The following is a 20,415-nucleotide window of genomic DNA, read 5'->3' as shown; positions in this document are numbered from 1 at the left end:
GCCCGTGCCAGGAGCTCGCCCCGCGACAGGCAGAGGTTGTCACCCGTTTTCCCTTTGCGTCGGCATCGGGCGCTTTTGCTTTTCAGTTTTCCCTGCCCCGTGGTAATTACAGCCCTTGAAGTGGGCAGTGTTGCTCTGCGAATGACTCCTTCCTGGCTCAGCGGGTGGAACAGTTGTGTCCGTGTGAAAGTTTCCTGTGCCAGGACACGTTTGCTCTCCTGCAGCTGGGACCGTCCTCACTGCTGGTAGCCCTAGTACCTTGGATAAAATCTCTCTGACTTTAGTTTTTGAAAGCCTGGTGTCTGAACTGCTGTGTTTTGATTCGCACGGGCTGCCGGCGACCAGAAGTTAAAACCTCAGGCTCTGTCTGCGTCCTGTTCCGAATGTTGCTGCTTCGTCTAAATCCGAGTTACTCCTCAAAACACGTTTCCCCGTTATGCTCTGTGGGTTTTGGGGGTGTGATAGCTTGCGTTGACAGGTGTTCAACCTGACTGTTACTCAGAAGTTTCCAATTATAGGCGTGAGGGGGGTAAATCGCAAGTTATTGCCGCTGTACGTTCGGTTGCATCTGCCTTAGATGAGATTAAACCCCCCAAAGCTCCACCCTCCCTTGCTGATGCAGGAAAGAGGGATGACCTTTGCATTTGTAGCGTTGCCTTACTGGTGACTCCGCTGGAGTGGTTTCCTCTAGGAGTTCTAGCTTTCACTCCATCGTGTATCCAAAATGGGGCATTTAGGGAAACACGCTTGATGTTCCTGGAGTTTTTCCTGGGGTATCAAATATGACTAGAGCCTTGTCTGGATGAAAACGAGGAGAGTTGATCTGGGATCAACTTAGCGAGTTTAATCTAATTATCACCCTCTGTTCTTTAGCAGGGGGGGCTTGAATTCCTGCTGGTTTCTGAGGTACAAGGTAGCCATGACTAGAGGCTAGAGGGTGGTAATTAAACGGAGCTGCCTGGGTCTAAAAGGAGACCTTTACCGCCTATTTTAGGCAAGGCCTATTTTGGGAAGTTCGCACCTCTATTGCTAGGCCCATTGTTTCAGTCGCTGGCAGTTGTTTCTGATAGCACAACGGTGAGAGAGCTGGATTTTAGTCCTTGCTCACTGTGATGCTTTGAATGAGACATGGATGCTTTGAAGGAGGCGTCGGACTTCCCTGCTTTGTCTGTAAAATGGGGCTAATCCTGCGTAAATCACTTTAAGATGGGCAGAGGGAAAAGAATGGGAGTGGTATAAGCCAGGTGGGTAAGTACTGAGTGGACACTGGCCTTGTTAGATGTTCTCTGGAAGAAAATATTTGTTTGTCCCTCTTCTTCCTCTCTAGAAGAAAATGGTACATCTAAACGCACAAAAATGCACACAAATTCGGGCTATTTGCCTGAAAACACGAGGAAGGCCATGGAAGCCTAGTTCTGGACGGGATTCCCAATTCCCCCACGAAGAAAACACGCAGCCTGGCTGCGTGTTCTCCGTATGAATTAAACGCAGGAAAATATTGCCAGGTAGCCTCTTCGATGCAGGGGCTCATATTTGCGTACAGTGCTGAGCGCAAGAGGGCCCGAATTGTCTAGTCCGGTATTTCCATGATACAGATGATAAGAAAATCGTTGTATATGGGGAGGCCGGGCTGCTTCCCGTTGCTATGGGAATCTTAATGTTTACCTTTCCGTGTAGCTTCCAGCTGTTTGAAGTTAAACTCTTATCGATGCAAGAATGGCTTTGCTTTTTATTTTAATACGTGGCATGCATCTCGGTAGTCGAAATCCAGTTCTGTTGTCCGCGTTGAAAAGATGCTTTTCTTTGACTTCTTCTCGCTCTCCAGGTTCTGTGATTGAAATTACCTTCTATGGCAGAGGGGCCCTGGCTGGAACGTATTTCAGATCTCATCAGTGCCTCTCCTTGCTGGAAGACAGGGAAGGTCACGGAGATAAGCGGTGTACTCCTGTTGGTGGTCTGCGGAGGGAGACGTTTGGTCTGGTTCGGCTGCGTTGCCGGTTCCTAGCTGGCAGGTTTAAGAAGGCTCTTGCTCTCTCCTAACTCTGACAGCTCTTAAATCCCGACAGGAGATGAGAGCTGATTGTGCAGCTCTCTTTGGCTTTGTTGTCGGTATCAATTGAGGATTCTGTGGCAAAAAGGGGGAGTCTGCGATCTTGGGCTGGCTGCCTCACTTGGTTTTAACTGTGGGAGATTGAGGGTACCAAGGCTCGGGACGATAGAGAGCAACTAGCTCTGGAGTTGGCTCCTCTGAGTAACTCCTAGGTGTAGTTAAAACACAGTGGGAACAGGTAAAGCATGTGTTGTCTTCACGCGATCCTGGAGCTGCCCTGTCTGGGAATTGCGTCACGTGGAAGGAATTGTTTGTCTGTTTGACCCGTGCTATGGAAACTCAGCTGGACGAGTTTGGAGTAGGTAGGTAGCTGCAGATGACGGTTACGGCCGGTGAAGCGACGCACGTTTGGGAACTAGTCACTGAGGTTGAACTCTCTCTTCTCCGTGGCATTACGCTCCTTTCCTCAGGCGGTAACGAAAGGCGGCGTGTTTAAGGGAAGCTTGTGATGTTGACGTGCGTGTTCCTGTCTTCCGGGGTAGGAGGACTTTGAGGAACTGCGGTGGTTATTGACAGTAATAGAAATAGCAAGGGAATGTTGTGAGATGGTTAAACGTGTTTCCCCTAACCCGACGAAGACGGGAAGAGTATGGTGAGGCAGGTTTCTTGTCCTGTCCGCTGCTTCAGAAAGAAGAGCTTCAAGAAGCAGGTGCTGGAAGAAGAGGAAATTAGAGACTATACAGGCCCTTAACTGAAGAACAGGCGATTCAGACTGAAAGAGAAATGGAAGGTGACAGCAATTGCACTGGAAATGTCCTGAGGGAGGAGATGTGAAAGCGATAAAGTGCCCAGCAACGGACATGCGAGAAGATAGATGCAGCCCTCTCATATTGGTAGAGGGGAGCCCATGAGACTGGAAAAGAAGACGTGGACGCAGAGGGGGATTAGCGCAAACGGCGCGGTGGTGAGCCTGGAAAAAAGGGTTGCCTCTGGAAAACTGAAGTATCGGAAAAAGATCAGAGAGCAGATGAGACACTGTCAGGTGCTGAGGCTCGCTGTGGGACCGGAGAGCGGGAACAAGGGAGTGGTCGGCTTGGGAACTTTCTGTTTGTGCTGCCTGAATCCACGGGGCTGAGAGAAGCCCGGACTCGTGCTCTGAAGGTGCTGAACGGAGAGGAGCAAGGAAAATACCCTGAAAAAGGGGTGCCAAGATGGGAAGAGCAGCCAGAAATGCCGAAGGAGAAGGGAGTGAGCAGTGACGCACAAACCCAGGCGAGCTTGATTGGGAGGGGAAGGGAGTAGGGCTGAGTTGAGGGCAGGCCCGGAGAAGCGTGGAAAGGAGGAGTTGTTAGGCTGGAAGTGGCAGAGGGAAGAGACTCGGAGACGGGAGCAGAGCGTTTGTACTCCTCGGATAAGTGAGTTGAGGCCGGGAGTTTTTAGAGCCGGGAAGTCTGAGTGGGCCTTCATGGATGGGGATGAAGTAAGAGAGAGGATCTGGAAAGAAGGGAGAGGGAACGGAGGAGGGACCAGAGGTAGGCAGGTCGCAGTCCTATGGAGAGAGGAGGCTAGGTGAGAAATCATGTATTTGGGAGAATCAATGCGAACGAGGCCCAAATCGGTAGAATTTGTTTGGAGCTCGCGTTTCTCCTTGACGCCAGGTTAAACGACAAGGATAGTCGGATCTAAGTGAGCCAGGTGGTTTATACTCTCTTCTCGCCGCCTAAAAAGAAGGCAGAAGATACCTCTCACTGAGGTGTTGCTACTGGTGTTGTTTTTGTTGTTGTTCTTTTCTCTTTTTTGGACTTTTTTCCCCTCGCACTTGCTGCTTCTTCAGGAAGACCATCCCACGAGCAGTTATCTTTTCATCTTGCTCCCTTTTTTTTGATGAGGAGTTTGTGCCCCTCTTCTGCGTTGCCTGGCTGTGGTTTTCTGCGCTGAGCTGAGCTTGCATGTGGACCTTTGCAAATGCCGGAGCACGCCGGATCACCCAGTGTGAAGAGTTGGAGCACTTAACTTCATCTTGTGCACCTATGGTTAAGTGGGGACTTGGGAACAGTGCAGGCAGGACCTGGGTCACCCTGAGACAGGATCTGGGGAAGGCCTGGCTTGGAGGGCGAAGCGTTTCGGGCAAGCATCTGCCTTGATCAAGGAGAATACTAACGACGCTGTGTAGGGAAAGCTTTGGAAACGGGAAAGATCTCCGGTGGGGGAATATTAAAGGAAAAACTTCTGGCGTTTGCTAGTATGTTTGAATTCGAGGTGTGGCTTTGTTTTTATGGAGGAGCTTTTCAAAGGGCTGGGATGTTCTGCTGCAGCAGATGAGCGCGTTAGCAGCTTGCTTCTGCTAAAGTAATTAGCAGTGATGTCATCTTTAAACTTCAGCGTAACCTACTGCTAGAATTACGCTCCGTCTGTAATAGCGCAGCAGTTACTTCCGATTAAAATTACTTTCCGATAGCACATGAGTGGTTATCTTTGGGACACGTCGGGCTCTTTCCCCCAACGTTGAGGTCCTGTCGTTCGCGTCGTGGGTCGTTGCAGCCCAGAGTTTTATTTGGGAGACACTAGAGAGAAGCTGCAGGGCAGCTGCTTTCCGGGGAGCTGTGGTTTTCCTGGTTTTACCCTTAAACTTGCCACAGTCGAGGGCTGCCACCAGGCGAAACCGCCTGCAAATTCAGGCATATCAGTACAGCGCTGTTGCCTTATGCCAGGTTGCCTTTCGGTCGCAAGGGCCCAAAACTTAGTTTTAAAAGCGCAGCTTAGTTTCTGCAAAGGCAGAGCTCCTCCGCAGTGGGAGAGGTTTCGCGATTAGTCAGCCCGAGTGACTGACGCCTTGTTTTGTGACTGAACTGATTTAATTGTAATATATTCTAGTCATTAAATGCGCCTTTAATTCCGCGCTGCAGTTCTCCCAGCCTGCACGAATGTTTTAGTCAGCACTGAAATTTCCCTGTCCACCCCTAAGGAAAAGCTGGGGGGAGCAAAAGAGGGCAGAACTGGAGCACAAAAGCGAACAAGCTGTTGTGGGCTCGGTGTTTGGATCTATAATGTAACAGAGGCTTCGTGGTAAAACCAGGAGGCAGCGAAGTGGAGGACGCATGACACGTGAAGCTGGACGGAGGCGAAGTTGCTCTAACGACAGTAATCGGTGAAATATAATCGGTGTCCGGCTTGGTCCTGAGCTGTGGTGGGTTCGCGGGCGCTTGGAGTTTGGGGCAGGTCGTTGCCTCCTGCCTGCATTTTCAGAAAGGTTTGTTTTTCCCCCCCCCTGTTTTCTACGTGGAAATAATCCGACCTGCCCTCCTACACCCTGGTGATCAATCAAGGGTGACATGTTCTCAAAGGCGTCATAAACCGGGGCTGTTCAGTGCCACCTGAGCTCTCCTTTGTCCGGAGCTACACGTGCCTTCTCCAGTCAAGAGGCTGATGTTCTCCACGGACCTCGCTTCCCTCATACCCTCGAGGGGGAAGGGGATGAGATTCCCGTCTGTCTTTTCCTCCTTCAGCCTCCACCCTTGCATTAAGTCTCTAAACCTCCGACTAGCCCCTTCGCCTCAAGGGACCAGGCATTTCGTGGCATCGGCACTTGAGTTATAACTTCAGAAAGGCACGAGAGCGTTGGATGAGAAGCCTCGGCGTCCCTCGTCTTACTCCGGGCTCGGCATAGGTTTCTTCCGCGCTCTTGGGCGGGTTTTTTGTCTCGGTTCTCCCCGCGTTGAGCAGAGGGGGATAGCGCTTGCCAAGAGCGCTCAGCACCTTCCGCGGTGCGCGAGCAGAAAGGGCCTCGGGGAGGGGAGGTGACATGGCAGGCTGCAGCGGAGGATCCCGTGGCTAAGGACAGCCTCCACGGGGCGGTCATTACCCCGGTTTTGCCGATGCGAAAAGGGACGCTGATGGTAGGTGAGATGCCCGGGGCCGCGGCGTCGACCTGTGTCAGAGCTGGGCTTGGAAGTCGGGCATCGTTCGACTTGTGGCCGTGGTTTGAAATCTGCTGGGCTGTGTTTCCCCTCTTTAAATAAATGCATGCTCAGCGTCCTGGGGAGCTCTGTGTTGTTCTAGTAAGTAACATGGCTGTTTCTCTTCTCTTGCCTTGTTAATTTGAATTATTTTTGTGTTTTTTTTTCTTCTAGGTGAGGTGCAGCGTTCCAGATGCCAGGTTCTAATGATTTTATGTAGATGTTTTTAAAACCGATGGATTAATGAGGAACCATTTTATTCTGGGGAGGGGAGGAAAAAATGGAGCACCCTGGAACAGACTGAGATCTCCCTCCACACCCCTCAGGCCATGGACGAGACGGGCCTAGTTTTCACCATCGGTTGTCTTCTGGGGTTGTAAAAGTGCTCCCTGAAAACTCTCCTCCGGATCCCTTGCTTAACCTGCCTTGTGCTTCTTAGAAATGGTTGCTGCAGACAAGATTTGATGAAATTCATGTTGATTCCCAACAACCAAGCGAAAACTCAACCCACTGAAAGGCCTGGAGGGTCAGGAGAAAGGAACAAGTAGGGAGAGGACGAAAACACACGATCCACTGGACCTTCCCCTGCAGCCCCCCTTGCAAAGAAAGGATTTACAGCTCAACCTTGCACCAGCTGTTACTCGGCTTTAACAGTCAAGAGAGAAATAAATAAAATTAAACAGCCACCGCCAGCCAGCCAGTCTCAGCTCCTGGTGAAATCAGGGAGAGTGTTTCTGCGACTGCCTTCAGCGAGGGGGAGGAGGAGGAGGAGGCAGCAGAGCTTTGCAAGGAAGCCGGGCAGATTGCTTACAAGACAACCCCCTCCTCCTCCTGTGCAGCAACCGGAGGGGGCTGCTGGATATCAAAGGGCAGATTAAAAAGGAGAAGTGGCTTCCTCGAGACTTCTGGGGTGGCTTTTTGCAAGAAGGCTACTGATATCTTGCTCGTTCCCAAGGTGCTTGCTGGATGGGAAGGTGCACCCAGCTCCTCATCTCACAGTGCTGCGAGTTTCGCTTGTCACCTCCTTGTTGCCCTAGCCTCGAAACGCTTGCCTTCTCTTTGAAGTCTGGTTGCCACCGTAAGCTTCGTGAGGACCTGCTTCTTGCAGGCTGTTGCCTGACTGAGGGAAGCTCTTCAGAGCTCTCAGCATTCCTACCCCAACAGTTGTTTTAAATCCAAATCCAGTTCTCCGTTCTGAGTTTTTAATGTTTTTAAATCTCCTTCCCTACGCCCTCGAGCGCTTGCGGGGCAAAGAGTAGCGTGGATTCTTCTGGCTGTGCTCTTGGGCTTCTCACTCCAGAGACTGTGGTGGACTTCTGCGGACTGTCTGCTCCGTTCAGAACTCACTCGGAGAGTAATTTAGGAAGTTGGGCAGCGGTTCACCCCCTTCCCTCTCCCCTCCCCTTTTCGTGTTTGTTCTGACTCCAGCTGGGCCTGGGCTATGCTGCAGGGCGGATCCCCCACCAGAGCTCCAACATGCCAGCAGCATCTGGAAAGAGGTTCAAACCCAGCAAATACGTCCCGGTCTCAGCTGCTGCCATCTTCCTAGTGGGAGCCACCACCCTCTTCTTTGCCTTCACGTGAGTCTGGGCTGCTCAACCAAAGAATGGGGAGGGCGAAGTGAGAAGTGGGGACCTAACCTCCTCGGTGTGGTGGCTTGTGGAGAAGGTTCATGCAGTCAAGGCTGGGGGCAAGGCAGAGACCGCGTGGTGGTTATTTGACAGAGGAGCTCTAACGTCGTCTCGGGGCTGCCGTAATGGAGGGGAGGGATGTTGCGTTTTGGACGCAGGAGGGTGGACTTGGGGCTTTAAAGCGTCAGAATAGCCCTGCAGCGCGTCGCAGCAATTCAAGCTCAGCTGAGCTTGGCCTGTTTCATTTGGCTTTCCCGTGAGGTGAGCCAGAGGAAATGGGACACGGTGAAGCCCAGCAAGGCACCTTGCCATCGCTCGACTCCGGTTCTTGGCAGCCTGTTCGCTGCTGTCTTTGAATATTTGCGTAACTTCCTTGTCTTACTGGCAATTCTGTCACAAATCATCCAGGCTGGGAATTAGTTTGGGATCTATCAGTTTGTGACCGTCGGTATGTGACAGATCACACGTGGGGTGTTCTCCTTTGGGGCAACCCAAGTGGCTGGGCGGACTGGGGCGGGCTACGCGTTACTTCTAGAGTTCCCGCGTGGATTCGGGAGCCACAGAGGGAAGTTCAGGGAGAAGCACTCTGCCCCCGCGTGGATCTGTCACCACTGTCGATCTCAGCCTCATCCTTATGAAACGCGAGAGGGAGAACCTGAAGGAACTGTCCTGCCTGTGAGTCACCAGGGCGCGAGGCGGACACTCGAGGTCACCTCAAAGCAGCTGGCCAGCAGGGAAAAGCCAGGGTGTAAAATGGTGTTGGTCGCTGGAAAGGGCCGGGCCGGGCTGTAGGGATCTCCCTGGGCTAGGAGAGCGGTTGGGCTGTTGCCACTTCGACTTCTTTTCCCTTCCGATGTGGCAAATAGTCATCGAGGACAGAGCTGAGCCACTTGTGGTCCGGTGGCAGGCGGGGGAAGAAGGGCCTCGAAAGGCGCTGGGAGAAGAGGCGGCTTGCGCGAGCTGGGCGCGCTCCGCGGTCGTGGCGGGACCGCCGGACCGCGCCCTTGAGTGGCACAGCCCTGCTGAATGTCACCAACTGGGCAATAAAAAGGTAATTTGATGACTAAAGGGCCGGAGCTGCTTTGATTTCCTCCTGCCGGGGACGGGAGGCAGCTGGTGGTGTCATTCAGGAGCCCGCGCGCGTCCTGGTGCCAAGCTGCAGAGCGGTTATCAGGCGGGCATTGCTGTCCCCTTGGAGGACTTGCAGGGCGGGAGGTTTTGCCGCTTTGGGCGGTCAAACGCCGGCGTGACGCCCCCGTGGCCCGGCGTAGCCGGCACGCCTCGCCTTCCTGTCGTGATGGGAAGAGCGGGAGCTGAGCCGCTGTTTGCCGCTGCTGTCGCCGAGCCGGCGGTACCCGATTGCGCGCCGTCGCGTCGGCCAGGAGCCGATGGGAGCCGCTTATCGGCGAGGCAGTGCGGTGCGAAGCGCTGATGGGATCAAAGGCGCGTGCTGTTGAGCAGGTTTGTTGGGAACGGGAACACCTGGGTAGAGCCGCTTTAATTGTAGGTCAGTGGATGTTGTTTAACCTACTTTGAAACGTTGAATTCGATCTCGAGCAGAGCGGCAAAACGCAGTGCGTTTTCACATGGGTTACTTGGGGAGGGGAGAAGGGAATTTGCATTGCTGCCTGGCTTTAAAGTTCTCTTGGGGCCTTTTTTTTGTTGTGTAGCTACCGGAATGGGAATGGAAGGAACATATAAAGCTACAGATGAGTTTTGCGTCTTTCTTGAGACCCGGCAAACTCATCTCCCGTGAATTGTTGTGCCCCTCTTCCCCCGTCTTGCGTTTTCCAGAGGTGGCGGTGCAGTGAAGGGGCTGTGAGCTCGACGCCTCTCCCTGCTCTCCGTGGCCCGTAGGCTCATGTGAAAGCAAGCCCAGGTCCACCCAGACTGGCCTAGGATTTACACCCCGGGGCCAAGAAGGCCTTTTAATTGATTAACTTAATTAGGAGATGCTGCAAAACACGTGGCGGTTGAAATGAGCTAAGGTTGGTTTTACTGAGCCAAGCGTTGGGTTGAGTGAGAAGGCCGGAAAGGGCGATGTTCCCCGTTCGCTCTCTGGAAGGAAGGATGAACCTCTAATTTGTTAGTGGCTTGAAAGCCTGGAAATCCTGTTTTGGGTCCAGAGCGGTATAAACGCACTGGCTAGGTAGGAAGTGGGGGTTCCCCGTTTGCTGCGTAGATCTTGCCTTCTGCTGGCAAAATGAGGCATCTTCCAGGGTACCCTGAGATTTTGGGAGCTCCTGGTGCTGCGCTTTATTTGGGAAGGTGGTAGGTGGCCCGTGGATGGACTTCTAGCTGCCCTCCCAGCTAGGAAGGCCCAGGGAGAGGTACTTCTCCCTCAAGGGCTCTGTTCAGGAAAGGAGCTTCCACCTCTTCCGGAGCTGATGGAAGAGAGAGAAAAAGGCAGGAGGAGAGGGACACCAGGGTCGGATTTGCCGGTCCCCGGCGTTGGTGGTGGCTCTGGCGCGCTGTGGAGCGCTTGGCCCCCGTCGGACCCGAACTCGCTGTCACGGCGAGCAGGAGTTGTCTGCAGCCAGGCCGTCGAGAGAGCTGGGAAGGCCGCGAGTCCGCCCCTTCTGCCGAGGGTCAGGAAGGCGAGAGCGTGTCCCTGGCGCGGCACCTGCTCCTCGGCACCCGCCGTGGCAGGTCGGAGTCCAGCGGGGCGGGCAGGGTGGGGAAGGTGTCCTTGGGGCCAGCTTGCTTCCAGGAGGGGGCAGGGGCAAGAGGGAGCTGGAGGTGGCCCTGAGCCTGCGCTGTCTCCGGCCTGCCGTTGAGCAGGGGGGAAACACGTTCGGTAACCCGGGCTGGAGAGCAGTGACCTTCTCCCGGTACGACTGGTGGCGAAACCCCTCTGCCTCGGCATAAGACGTGACTCAGTTTGCCTGGCGGGCTGGGACTGCTGAGTTTCCATGATCTCTCTTCGGCGCTGCCAGGGACAAGTCTCGACAGCTCTTCCAGAGATGGGCGTGCTTCGCAGCCAAATTGGGAGAGCGCGCTTGACGGGTGCTCCGGCACTTGCAGCCTCCCTCCTTCTCACCTAGCTTGTGGAGGAGGAGGAGGAGGCCACGCTCCCTGGCTGGTCCTCGGTGTTGAGGCAGGACACGCGGCCCCGCGCTGCGTCCGTCCGGGTGAGCGAAAGGCAGGCGTGTGTTGCATCCCCGGCCGGTTGTTCGGGGTATAAAGGTCGCTCTGCGCGGAACGGCCTCTGGCAGCTTGCCTGCCCGGTCGCGAGCGTCTAGCGAGACCCGATAAGGACGGGGACGGAAGCTGGCCCCAAGGCGCTACGCCGGCTTCTCCGATCAGCTCCCCTTTCCGACGGCCGAAGCTCAGTCTCCCATCAAACCGCGGAGTCTGTCCGGCAGGTTTGCTCCCCGTGTGATCCTAGCCCTGCCTCAAGGCTCGCGTCCAGTCAAAGCGGAGACTCGACTCCGTTCGGAGGTGGCAGCGAGGAGCGAGCCCTTTGCAGCTCAACGCAGGGCTGTTCTCAAGCGGGGAGGTTGTGCTGCCTCGATGTCCTCGCACAGGTCTTCTCCTTTTGACCGGTCCCTATTGTTGGTCTCTCTTGGGAGCTGGGTGGCCACTGTTCTCCCCAGGCTGGGAGCCGCACTTCTCCTGGTGGGAAAGGCTCAGTGTCCCGACAGCGAGGGAGATGATGGGAAGGTGGTGGTCTCCCGTGGAAGACCAAGTCCTTCCTTCTCTATCTGCCTTGACCTTTGCTGAGGCAGCTCCGTCCTGCTCTCCTGCCTCGCCAGGGTCTGTCTTTCGAGGATCTGGGCCGCGTGTTTGGCTCAGCCTTGCTTTTGGCATTTCCCCTGTGCAGTGAGGTGACCGGAGTGCAGTGACGAAGGCTTGCCTGGGTCTGCCTGGCTCCGCTCCATCCCTTTCGAGGGAAGAATTGGGCTCTGGGAGACTTTTCTTCCTCTTATTTTTTTGCAACTAGACAGATCGCTTGAACGTCGTCTTGCCAGCGCCTTGCTGTTGGCTGGGGGCAGCCCTGAGCCCTCTCCTCCGGCAGAGCTGGGCCCCGTGGGAGAGGAAGAGGAGGCTGGGGTAGGCGTGAAGCCCACCCGGGGGGCTCGTTGGCTTTTCTGGAGCAAGGCTCCCTGCGCCCAGCCCTCTCCTTGCTCCTGGCACGGCTTCCGGTTACCTAAACCAGTCCTGTGGCACCTCCCGGTGATGCCGGTCGTGCCAGGCTCGACACGGCTAACGTCTTCCTGCCCTTCTGGCCGAGCCTTCGGTCTTGCTTCGGCACGTCTGCGCTGCCTCCCTCCGAGGATTTTAAAGCTTTTGGCCGCCACTTGGCGCGACGGAGAGGTCTCCTTTGCGGGCAACCTCCCTGGCCGGCTCCCAAAAGAGACGGTGKGGCCAGCTGTCCCGGGAGGCAGAGCTGGCACGTCTGGGGCCAACGGGGTTTATCCCAGCGCTTCCCTTGCGGCCGTGCTCGGAAGTGGCGGGGGGCGGGGGGGGAGGCCGAAGCCGGCCTCTCTCTTCCTCGCTGAGTCACGGCGGGGGCGGAGGGGATGGGACCGCTACCTGCCCGGGTGCTGCGGGGGGATTACGGCTCTGGCACCGTATGTCGCCCTCTTCGCCGAGCCCCGCGCTCTGCCCCCGCTCTCGGAGTCCATCCGCGTTTATCATGGGCAGCTCTGGCGATGGGGGGGGGGAAGAGAGGGACAGATGCTGCCCTAGATCTGCGGGATTAAACTCCCGGCGGCAAAGCAGATTAGGGTCTTACGCTGGCGCCTCGGAGGGGGAAGCCCGCTGGTGCCGGGGCAGGAGGCGAGGGGGGCGCTTCCCCGCGCCGGGCTCCCGCTCGCTTGCTCCGGCTGCGCCGCGCGGGGCTGGTGCCCCCTTCCCATGCCGTGGGTGGAAGCAGGGAGCGTCCTTCTGCGCTCCTCTAACTGAGGAGCTCCCCCGGTGAAGGGGTGGTGGGAGGCAGAAAAGACGGATGATAAAGGGGGGGGCGATGAGAGGGAGGCGATGGAGGGGTTAACGGAGGAACCCGGAGCCTGCGGAGGACTCTGGGCCGAATGCTCCTGCCCCTCCGAAGCCGGCAGCCTTCCCCGTCACGCCTTCCCCTCCTGGTGTGGCATTATGGGCAGCTTGGTGGGGCCAGGAGCGGGGTGCCGAGAGCATCCCAGGGCTGCCACGCACGTAAAGACAGCCAGGGCCTGGAGGAGCCGGAAGAGGCCGGGACCCGGCACGCTCTGCGCGCGTGAGCAGCTCGGAGGAGGAGGTGGAGGTGGCCTTTCATCTCCGTGCAGCTGCCGCTGTGCCGGGCGCTGGGAGAGCGCGCGGGGCTCGGAGCGGGGTGCTTAACGCCCCCTCGGCCCTCGCTCGCTCCGAGGGCACCATCTGAGCTCCGGCTCCGCCAGAGCGGGGCAAGCCGGGAGGCGACGCGAGGGCTACATGGAAGAGCTGCGAGCGGAGCAAGGTTTGGGTGCCTCACCAGCTCTGCGTTTGTGTCGGCAGGTGCCCGGGGCTCAGCCTGTACGTCTCCCCAGTCATTCCCATCTACAATGCTGTCGTCTTCCTCTTCGTGCTGGCCAACTTCAGTATGGCCACCTTCATGGACCCGGGCATATTCCCCCGAGGTGAGTCTCGCTCAGCTCGCCAGGTGTCTAGGGTAGAGCTAGCTCCTTCTGCTCTCCCTCCCTTCCTTCGCATGAAGAGCATGGACCCTAGCGGGGAAAACCCGCCTTGCCTTGCCCCGGTAGGGTCGGACCGTGACACACGCTACTGGGAAGGTTGGTTGGGATCAACATCCAGTCTTCTGGATCAGGTGGCAAAAGGAGCCTAAACCCCGGTGTCCCCTACCGGCTACCTAGGGCTCAGGCGGGCGTTGTGGTTGTGGGGCAGGGTCTGGGAGAATCCCCTCCTCATCTGCCTGGGGTCAGTGGTCCCTGGTTGGTCCCCAGGCCTGGCGTGCGCCCGGGATGGTGGCAGAGGAAAGCATTGCCAAGGTTCTCCAGCTCAGGAGGGCAAGGGGCTGGCTGGCGTTCGGTGTCGCCTTCCCCTGCACCCTGACGTGTTGCTGGTGGTTTCCCCCCGGCAGCCGAGGAAGACGAGGACAAGGAGGATGACTTCCGAGCACCGCTTTACAAGACGGTGGAGATCAAGGGCATCCAGGTGCGCATGAAATGGTGCGCGACCTGCCGCTTCTACCGGCCGCCGCGCTGCTCCCACTGCAGCGTCTGCGACAACTGCGTGGAGGTGAGGAACCGCCAAGGGCCGGGTCTCTGCTCGCCCCCGAGCTGACAGCGGGTCCTGGTGCTGTGCCATGCGGGGAAGAAGCACTTGCGGCCAAGCCCCTCACGGTGTCTTCTCCCCACCGACAGGAGTTTGATCATCACTGCCCCTGGGTGAACAACTGCATCGGGCGACGCAACTACCGTTACTTCTTCCTCTTCCTGCTGTCGCTCACCACGCACATCATGGGCGTGTTTGGCTTCGGCCTGCTCTACGTCCTCTACCAGGTGGAGGAGCTCTCCGGAGTCCGCATGGCAGTCACGTATCCTCTTGTGCCCTCCGCTCAGCGGGGCTGCGGGAGGGGGCGCGAAGCGGGGAGGAGATCGGCGGGACTGGGGATGGTGCACGGAGCAGAGCTGCGGCCCTTCCTTAGCTGCCTGCTGGCAGTATGGCTGTGATGTGCGTGGCCGGCTTGTTCTTCATTCCCGTCGCTGGCCTTACGGGTTTCCACGTGGTGCTCGTGGCGAGGGGCCGCACTACCAACGAACAGGTACGTGCGCTGGGGTCACGCGGGGCTGCTTAGCCCACGTTTGGCGTGGGCCTTCCTCCTGCCACAGCCCGTCTTCAGTGCTTGTAGGAGCACACCTGGATGCTGTGTCTGGTTTGGGGCTTCCTGGTATGAGATAAGACACGGAAAGACTGGATTGAGTCCAGCGAAGGCCCCCGAGATGTTTGGGGGCTGAAGCGCTGCTGGGGAGAGGCTGAGCGCCAAGTTTGTGCAACCTGGAGAGGAGAAGGCAAAGGGGGATCTTGCTGCCATCCTCTGTGGGACAGGTGGTTGTAGAGAAGATGGAGCCAGGCTCTTCTCCGAAGTGGCAAGAGGCAACGGGCACAATTTGTAAACAAGGGAAGTTGCTTGTAGACATTAGGAAAATCTTTTCCCCTACAAGAGTAGCCAAACACTGGAACAAGGGCTCAAAAAGCGGGGGGGGGGGACGACTCTCCATCCTTGGAGATATTCGTTACTCAGCTGGACAAACCTGAGCAACCTGGTCTGACCGGCCTTGCTTTGCATGGGAGCTTGGCCCGGAGACTTCCCGAGGTCCCTTCCTCCCCCCTAAACGTACACGCGACCTTCCCCATCCCATAGGTGACGGGCAAGTTCCGTGGTGGCGTCAACCCCTTCACCAACGGCTGCTGCAAGAACGTCAGCCGGGTGCTCTGCAGCTCCCCGGCCCCCAGGTAAGCTTGGCACGGTGCGGTGGGGCCACCTCGGCCCCGTAACCTCCGGGCAGACAGCCCCGTGCCGGGCTCCAGGCCTTGATATTCCTCCCTCCCCTCTCCCTGGCTTCACTAGGTACCTTGGGCGCCCGAAGGCCGAGCAGACGGTGCTGGTGAGACCTCCCTTCTTGCGGCCTGAGGTGTCAGATGGTCAGATCGCTGTCAAGATCATGGACAACGGTATCCAGACCGAGCTGAAGAGGACAAAGGTGAGGAAGGTGGGGATGGAGCCCGGGGGGCGCGACCCTGCATCCGTGAGTAAAGAACCGAGCGAGCCTTGTCGTGCTCCCCGTCCCTTTCCGTGTCATCCTGCTCCGTGTGTCCCCCCGTGGGATGGAAGCCGTGTCCCGACTGCGTGGGGCTTTGCACCCTCCATCACCCTTCCCCGTCCCGTCCTCCCCGCCTCGCAGCGTCGTTTGGAGGTCGCCCGTGCTTGGTGCTTCCCAGCACCTGCGGCGCGTGCCGCCTTCGAGCGCTTGGTACGTTGGATGGCCCCGGAGGCGGCGAGAAGCCTGCGCCTCTCCCCTCTGATCCTGCCCCTGCGCTTTGTCTCTGCAGTCCAAAGGAAGCCTCGAGGTGACGGAGAGCCAGTCCGCTGACGCCGAACCGCCGCCCCCACCTAAGCCAGACCTCAGCCGCTACGCGGGCCTGAGGACACACTTAACCCTGGCCACCAACGAGGGTAAGGAAGGCACACAGGGCCATCGGCGCCGCTGCGTCACGAGGCAGGACGTGCCTGCGTCTCTGGGCTGGTAGACGTGGCCCTGCGCACCTTGGAGAAGGCTGGGGGATGTTCACAGCAGGCTCCGCTCCATTGGGGAGGAGAAACCGGACCGCGCAGGGACGGAGAAGCGCTCGCCTCAAACACGTTGCTGCGGGGACATGTTTCCCCCCTGCCCCGTTCTGTCCCTCCGTCCCCGGTGCGCCTCTCCTTGAGCCCATCCCTCCTTGTCCACCTCCGCCCCCGTGGTGTGTGCGTGCACCCCCCAGGCTCGGAGCCGGTTCTCAGGGTGGGGAGGGCGCCGCGTAGCGCTTCGGCGCAGCCTCGGGGAGCAGCTGCGGTGCCGGGGGCCACGCGTGCGAGTGTCTGTCTTTCTTTTTTTCCCCCCCCCGCCGCCCACAGACAGCAGCTTGCTAGGCAAGGACAGCCCTCCGACTCCCACCATGTACAAGTACCGGCCCGGCTACAGCAGCAGCAGCAGCTCGGCTGCCTTGCCTCACTCCACCAGCGCCAAGGTAAGGCTGTGCCCGGGCTCCTTGCTCGTGGCTTTCCGCGGAGGGGAGAGCCGGGGCGTTTGGGCGGGCGCCGAGAGCTCGGCGGGGCGCCCGTGTTTGACGCTGGCGCCTCCCTTGCCCTCAGCTGAGCCGAGTGAACAGCCTGAAGGAGCCCAACTCTATCTGCGAGAGCAGCCGCAAGCCCAGCTACCGCTCAGAGCCGAGCCTGGAGCCCGAGAGCTTCCGCTCGCCCACCTTCGGCAAGAGCTTTCACTTCGACCCGCTGTCCAGCGGCTCCCGCTCCTCCAGCCTCAAATCGGCGCAGGGCACGGGCTTCGAGATGGGCCACCTGCAGTCCATCCGCTCCGAGGGCACCACCTCCACCTCCTACAAGAGCCTGGTGAACCAGACGCGCAACGGCAGCCTCTCCTACGACAGCCTGCTCACGCCTTCCGACAGCCCCGATTTCGAGTCGGTGCAAGCCGGCCCGGAGCCCGACCCGCCAGTGGGTTACACCTCGCCCTTCCTCTCGGCTCGCATCGCCCAGCAGCGCGAGACCGACCTGCACGGCCGCTTCGCCGGCAGCGCCGCCTCGCCCAAGCACGCGCCGCCCCGCGAGCCCTCGCCCATGCGCTATGACAATCTCTCCCGCCACATCGTGGCCTCCATTCAGGAGCGGGAGAAGCTGCTCCAGCAGCCGCCCACTCCGGGCTCGCCGGGCAGGGAGGACGACCCGGGCTTGGCGGATTCGGGCATCCAGTCGACGCCGGGTTCCAGCAACGCTCCCCGCACCAGCTCTTCCTCGGACGATTCGAAGCGTTCGCCCTTGGGCAAGAACCCGCTCACCCGCCCGGCCCCCCCCCGCTTCGGCAAGCCCGAGCCCCCCCACGCGCTGCGGGGCCGCTCGCTGGGCTCCCCCGACCAGCCCGCCGCCGCCGCCCCCCACCTGGGCAAATCCGTGTCTTACAGCAGCCAAAAAGCAGCGTCTCAGGCCGGCGTCCCCGAGACGGAGGAGGTGGCCTTGCAGCCGTTACTGGCACCGAAGTAAGTGGCCCCGTCGCCCCTCTCCCGCCGGCGGCATGTGCCCGACAGGCCCCCCCCCCACGCACCCTCCTCTTCCTCACGCCCGCGTGTCCTTCCTTTCCCAGGGACGAGGTGCAGATGCGAACGGCCTACAGCAAATCCAACGGGCAACCCAAGAGCCTGGGGCCGGCTGCCCCCAGCCCGGGGCCGGTGGCCCTGAGCAGCCCGACCCGCGGTGGAGTCAAGAAGGTCTCCGGCGTCGGGGGCACCACGTACGAGATCTCCGTATGAGGGCCGGAGCCGCTCGCCCCGCTCGCCCTCCTCCCCGGCTGATACCAAAAGGCCCCGGCGGGGCGCCGGAGGCGGAGGGGCGGGGGGCGTTTCGCAGCCGGGCGCCCCCGGCTCTCACGTGCACGGACGCTTTTTAGACTCCGCTCGACCTGGGGGCGGCGGGGGGAAAAAAAAGGGGGAGACGGGGGAGGGGAGACAGGCCCAGAGCCCCCCCCCCCCGCGCTTTTTCTTTTTACGCCCCCCTCCCCGGGACTTGGGGCCCCACTCGTCCTCTGCCCCGCCGAGAGACTGCAGCCGGAGCGGGTGCTGCCGCAGGGGGGGCCGGGGACTCATGGCGGCCGCCCCCCCCCCCCCCCCCCCGCTGTCTCAGCTGGGCCAGCCACTCGTGGGCCTTGTGCAATCAATCGCTCGCCTAGCGTGGTAGGAATGGATTGTTTTTAAACCAGAATACTTTTTTTTATTATTGTTGTTACGGATTCTATTTTTTTTCCTCTTTCCGAGTTACCAGGTGTGTGTATATATAAATATCTATATATATAAATATAAATATTAAAAGAAAAAAAAAAAGAAATTATATATCTTGCCCAGGGAGAGGAGGAAACCGCCCGTTGCCCCTTCTCCTCCTGCACCCTAGGTCGAAGAAGGGACGCGGGGGCCGGGGCCGACTCCTGCCTCTGTCGGCCCAGAAGCTGCAGCTCGGTGCCGGGTGCCGCGTCCCCTCGCCCGAGGAGGGGGTGAACGGAGGGGCGGGGGGGCCGTGAGGGGCCCCCAGCTCCCTGGGCAGAGCGCTGCCGCGGTGCTTTGAGCCAAGGACCATCCTCCCTGGTTTTCTTTCCTTTTTTTTTTTTTTTTTTTAAAAAGCCTCCGGTGCTCGGGCTCCTCGCCCGGGGCTGTGCCGGGCCCGGGGTGGGGGGGGAGGAAGGGGGTGCCGGACAGAAGCGCTCGCCCCACGCCGGCCTTTCTGCACTCATGGCTTTAGCTGTTCTTTTTTTAAATGTTTCCCCAGTGGGTTTTTTTCGTTTTCTTTTTTTTTTTTCTTTTTGATGGGTCCGTTACGGTTTTCACACTGTCATGCGGTTATTTCTGTTCGGGAAAGAGGAAGGCCGGAGGGGCAGATTCCCCCTAAAGCAATATTTTTTTTCTCGTCACATGCCAAAAAAAACGCAGCCGAGGAGCCCAGCGCTCCCCCCCGTCACACTCAACCCCCCCCCCCCTTTCCAGGGCAACCCAACCTGTGCAGGTCCAGTGAAACTTCAGGCACTACTTGACTCTTTCTCTACGGCAATATGTCTCCCGTGGCCTCTGCGGAGCCATGCCATTGGTTTTTTTTGTTTTTTTGTTTTTTTTTTTAATTATTATTAGCCATTTTAAAATGAGGAATAAAAGGATATTTAATGAGCCACCCCTGCAGGCATGCGTGTGCTTTGTTTAGCGTCCAGGGACAGCGGGATCCCCCCACCGTGGGCTCCTGTCTTCCAGGGTCTCGCCTTTCCCTCCCGCCTCTCGAGGGGAAGAGAAAACTGGCAACAGCAGCCACAGGCGCCAGCCCCTCCTCGGAGCAGAGACTTTTAATTGAAAGGTGAATAAAAAAAGAGAGGCCCTGATGCACCGAGCTGTTTTGCTATAAAAGGTCACAGGCAGCACCCTCCCCCCCCCCAAATTCCAGGGGAGTCCATGTCCCCCGGCCCCGGCTCTCTGTACAAAGCACATGTGGGCATGTGGGGATGTCCTCTCTGCCGGAGGGGACGGGGATGGGCCAGCCCGAGTGCCCCCACCGAGCCCCACAGGAGGGGTGAGTCCGTCCAGGGCGAGTCGGGGCTGTTGCCGTCGGCCGGGAGATCCACGGAGCGGACGCCTCAGCGCAGGCTGCTGCTGCTGCTGGCCTGCGAGCTGCCCACGCCCGGGTGCTCCGGGCTGTGCCGGTTCTGGGAAGGAAGGACAGAGACACACGCGTCCCCGTGAGCCCACCAGCACCCTCCCTGGCATCGCGCAGCCCCCACCACCCTCCTGCTGACCGGCAGCGCCAGGGCGCCCCGGGGAAGAGCCGCTCGGCGGCTCCCTCCCCTGCTGCTCCCCGGGCCAGGCAGCTCCCACGGGCGCACGCAGGAGGGTCACGGGCGAGAGCCCGGCTCTCCCCACCTACCTTCTTTTTCTTCTTCTCTTTCTTCTTCCTCTTCCGTTCAGGATCCTCCTCTTTTTTCTTCTTTTTCTTCTTGTGGTCAGAGTCCGAGGGGGTTTCTGAAGAAAGCAAGAGGGCCGGGTGAGCGGGGAGCCCGGCAGGCTTCTCGAGGGGGAGGCCGCGGCAGCGAGGCGCGTCCCTTACCCGGAGGAACGGGATCCTGCGTGCGGCTCTGCTTGTGCTTGTGCTTGTTCTTCTTCTTGGGCGGCTGGATGTGCATGAGGCGGCACTGCTCGGGCAGCTGCCGAGAGAGCGCGAGGGGTCCGTCAGGCCGCGCCGGGCACCTCCCTCCCCGCTGCCTCCCGCCGCCCCGGGGCTCACCGGGCCGGCGTGGAGGCGGAAGCCCGTGAGCATGGTGCCGGTGAGGGGGGTGAAGGAGCTGCCGCAGATGGGGGGCTTCTCGATGAGGGAGCGCAGGCTGCTGTTGTCGTGCGAGCCGGGCAGGTCGATCATGCCCGGCAGGTCGGGCAAGAAGTTGCTGAGCTTCTCCTTCACCTTCTTGCCGCAGAACTTGTTGTAGGCGTGCTCCAGGTTGTAGTGCGTGATGAGGTTGGTGCTGCCCGTCAGCTCCGTGGTGCCTGCGGGGCCGCCGGGGAC

The 20,415-nt window shown here is 58.9% G+C and overlaps 2 protein-coding genes across 2 annotated transcripts; one reads left to right on the top strand and one right to left on the bottom strand.

The window, feature by feature from the left end:
- Positions 1 to 5,740: 5,740 nt before the first annotated feature.
- ZDHHC5 (zinc finger DHHC-type containing 5) lies at positions 5,741 to 17,995 on the top strand. The gene is made up of 11 exons (XM_026058661.1): positions 5,741 to 7,586; positions 13,113 to 13,234; positions 13,696 to 13,853; positions 13,979 to 14,151; positions 14,277 to 14,379; positions 14,980 to 15,071; positions 15,187 to 15,319; positions 15,669 to 15,792; positions 16,234 to 16,346; positions 16,471 to 17,369; positions 17,474 to 17,995. The coding sequence occupies exons 1-11, from the start codon at positions 7,483 to 7,485 to the stop codon at positions 17,637 to 17,639; spliced, it is 2,187 nt and encodes a 728-aa protein (XP_025914446.1). The 5' UTR covers positions 5,741 to 7,482; the 3' UTR covers positions 17,640 to 17,995.
- Positions 17,996 to 18,475: 480 nt separating this feature from the next.
- On the bottom strand, positions 18,476 to 20,412 carry MED19 (mediator complex subunit 19; the record flags this gene model as incomplete). The annotated part of the gene is made up of 4 exons (XM_026058660.1): positions 18,476 to 19,564; positions 19,783 to 19,877; positions 19,963 to 20,059; positions 20,140 to 20,412. Coding segments are annotated over 4 exons (534 nt in total), but the record flags the coding sequence as incomplete, so codon positions are not given.
- Between the last annotated feature and the right edge of the window lie 3 nt (positions 20,413 to 20,415).

The sequence above is a fragment of the Apteryx rowi genome, unplaced genomic scaffold (assembly GCF_003343035.1).
Source record: "Apteryx rowi isolate R43461 unplaced genomic scaffold, aptRow1 scaffold_1493, whole genome shotgun sequence".
NCBI classification, from domain to species: Eukaryota; Metazoa; Chordata; class Aves; order Apterygiformes; family Apterygidae; genus Apteryx; species Apteryx rowi.
This window is presented reverse-complemented; position numbering and strand designations above follow the sequence as displayed.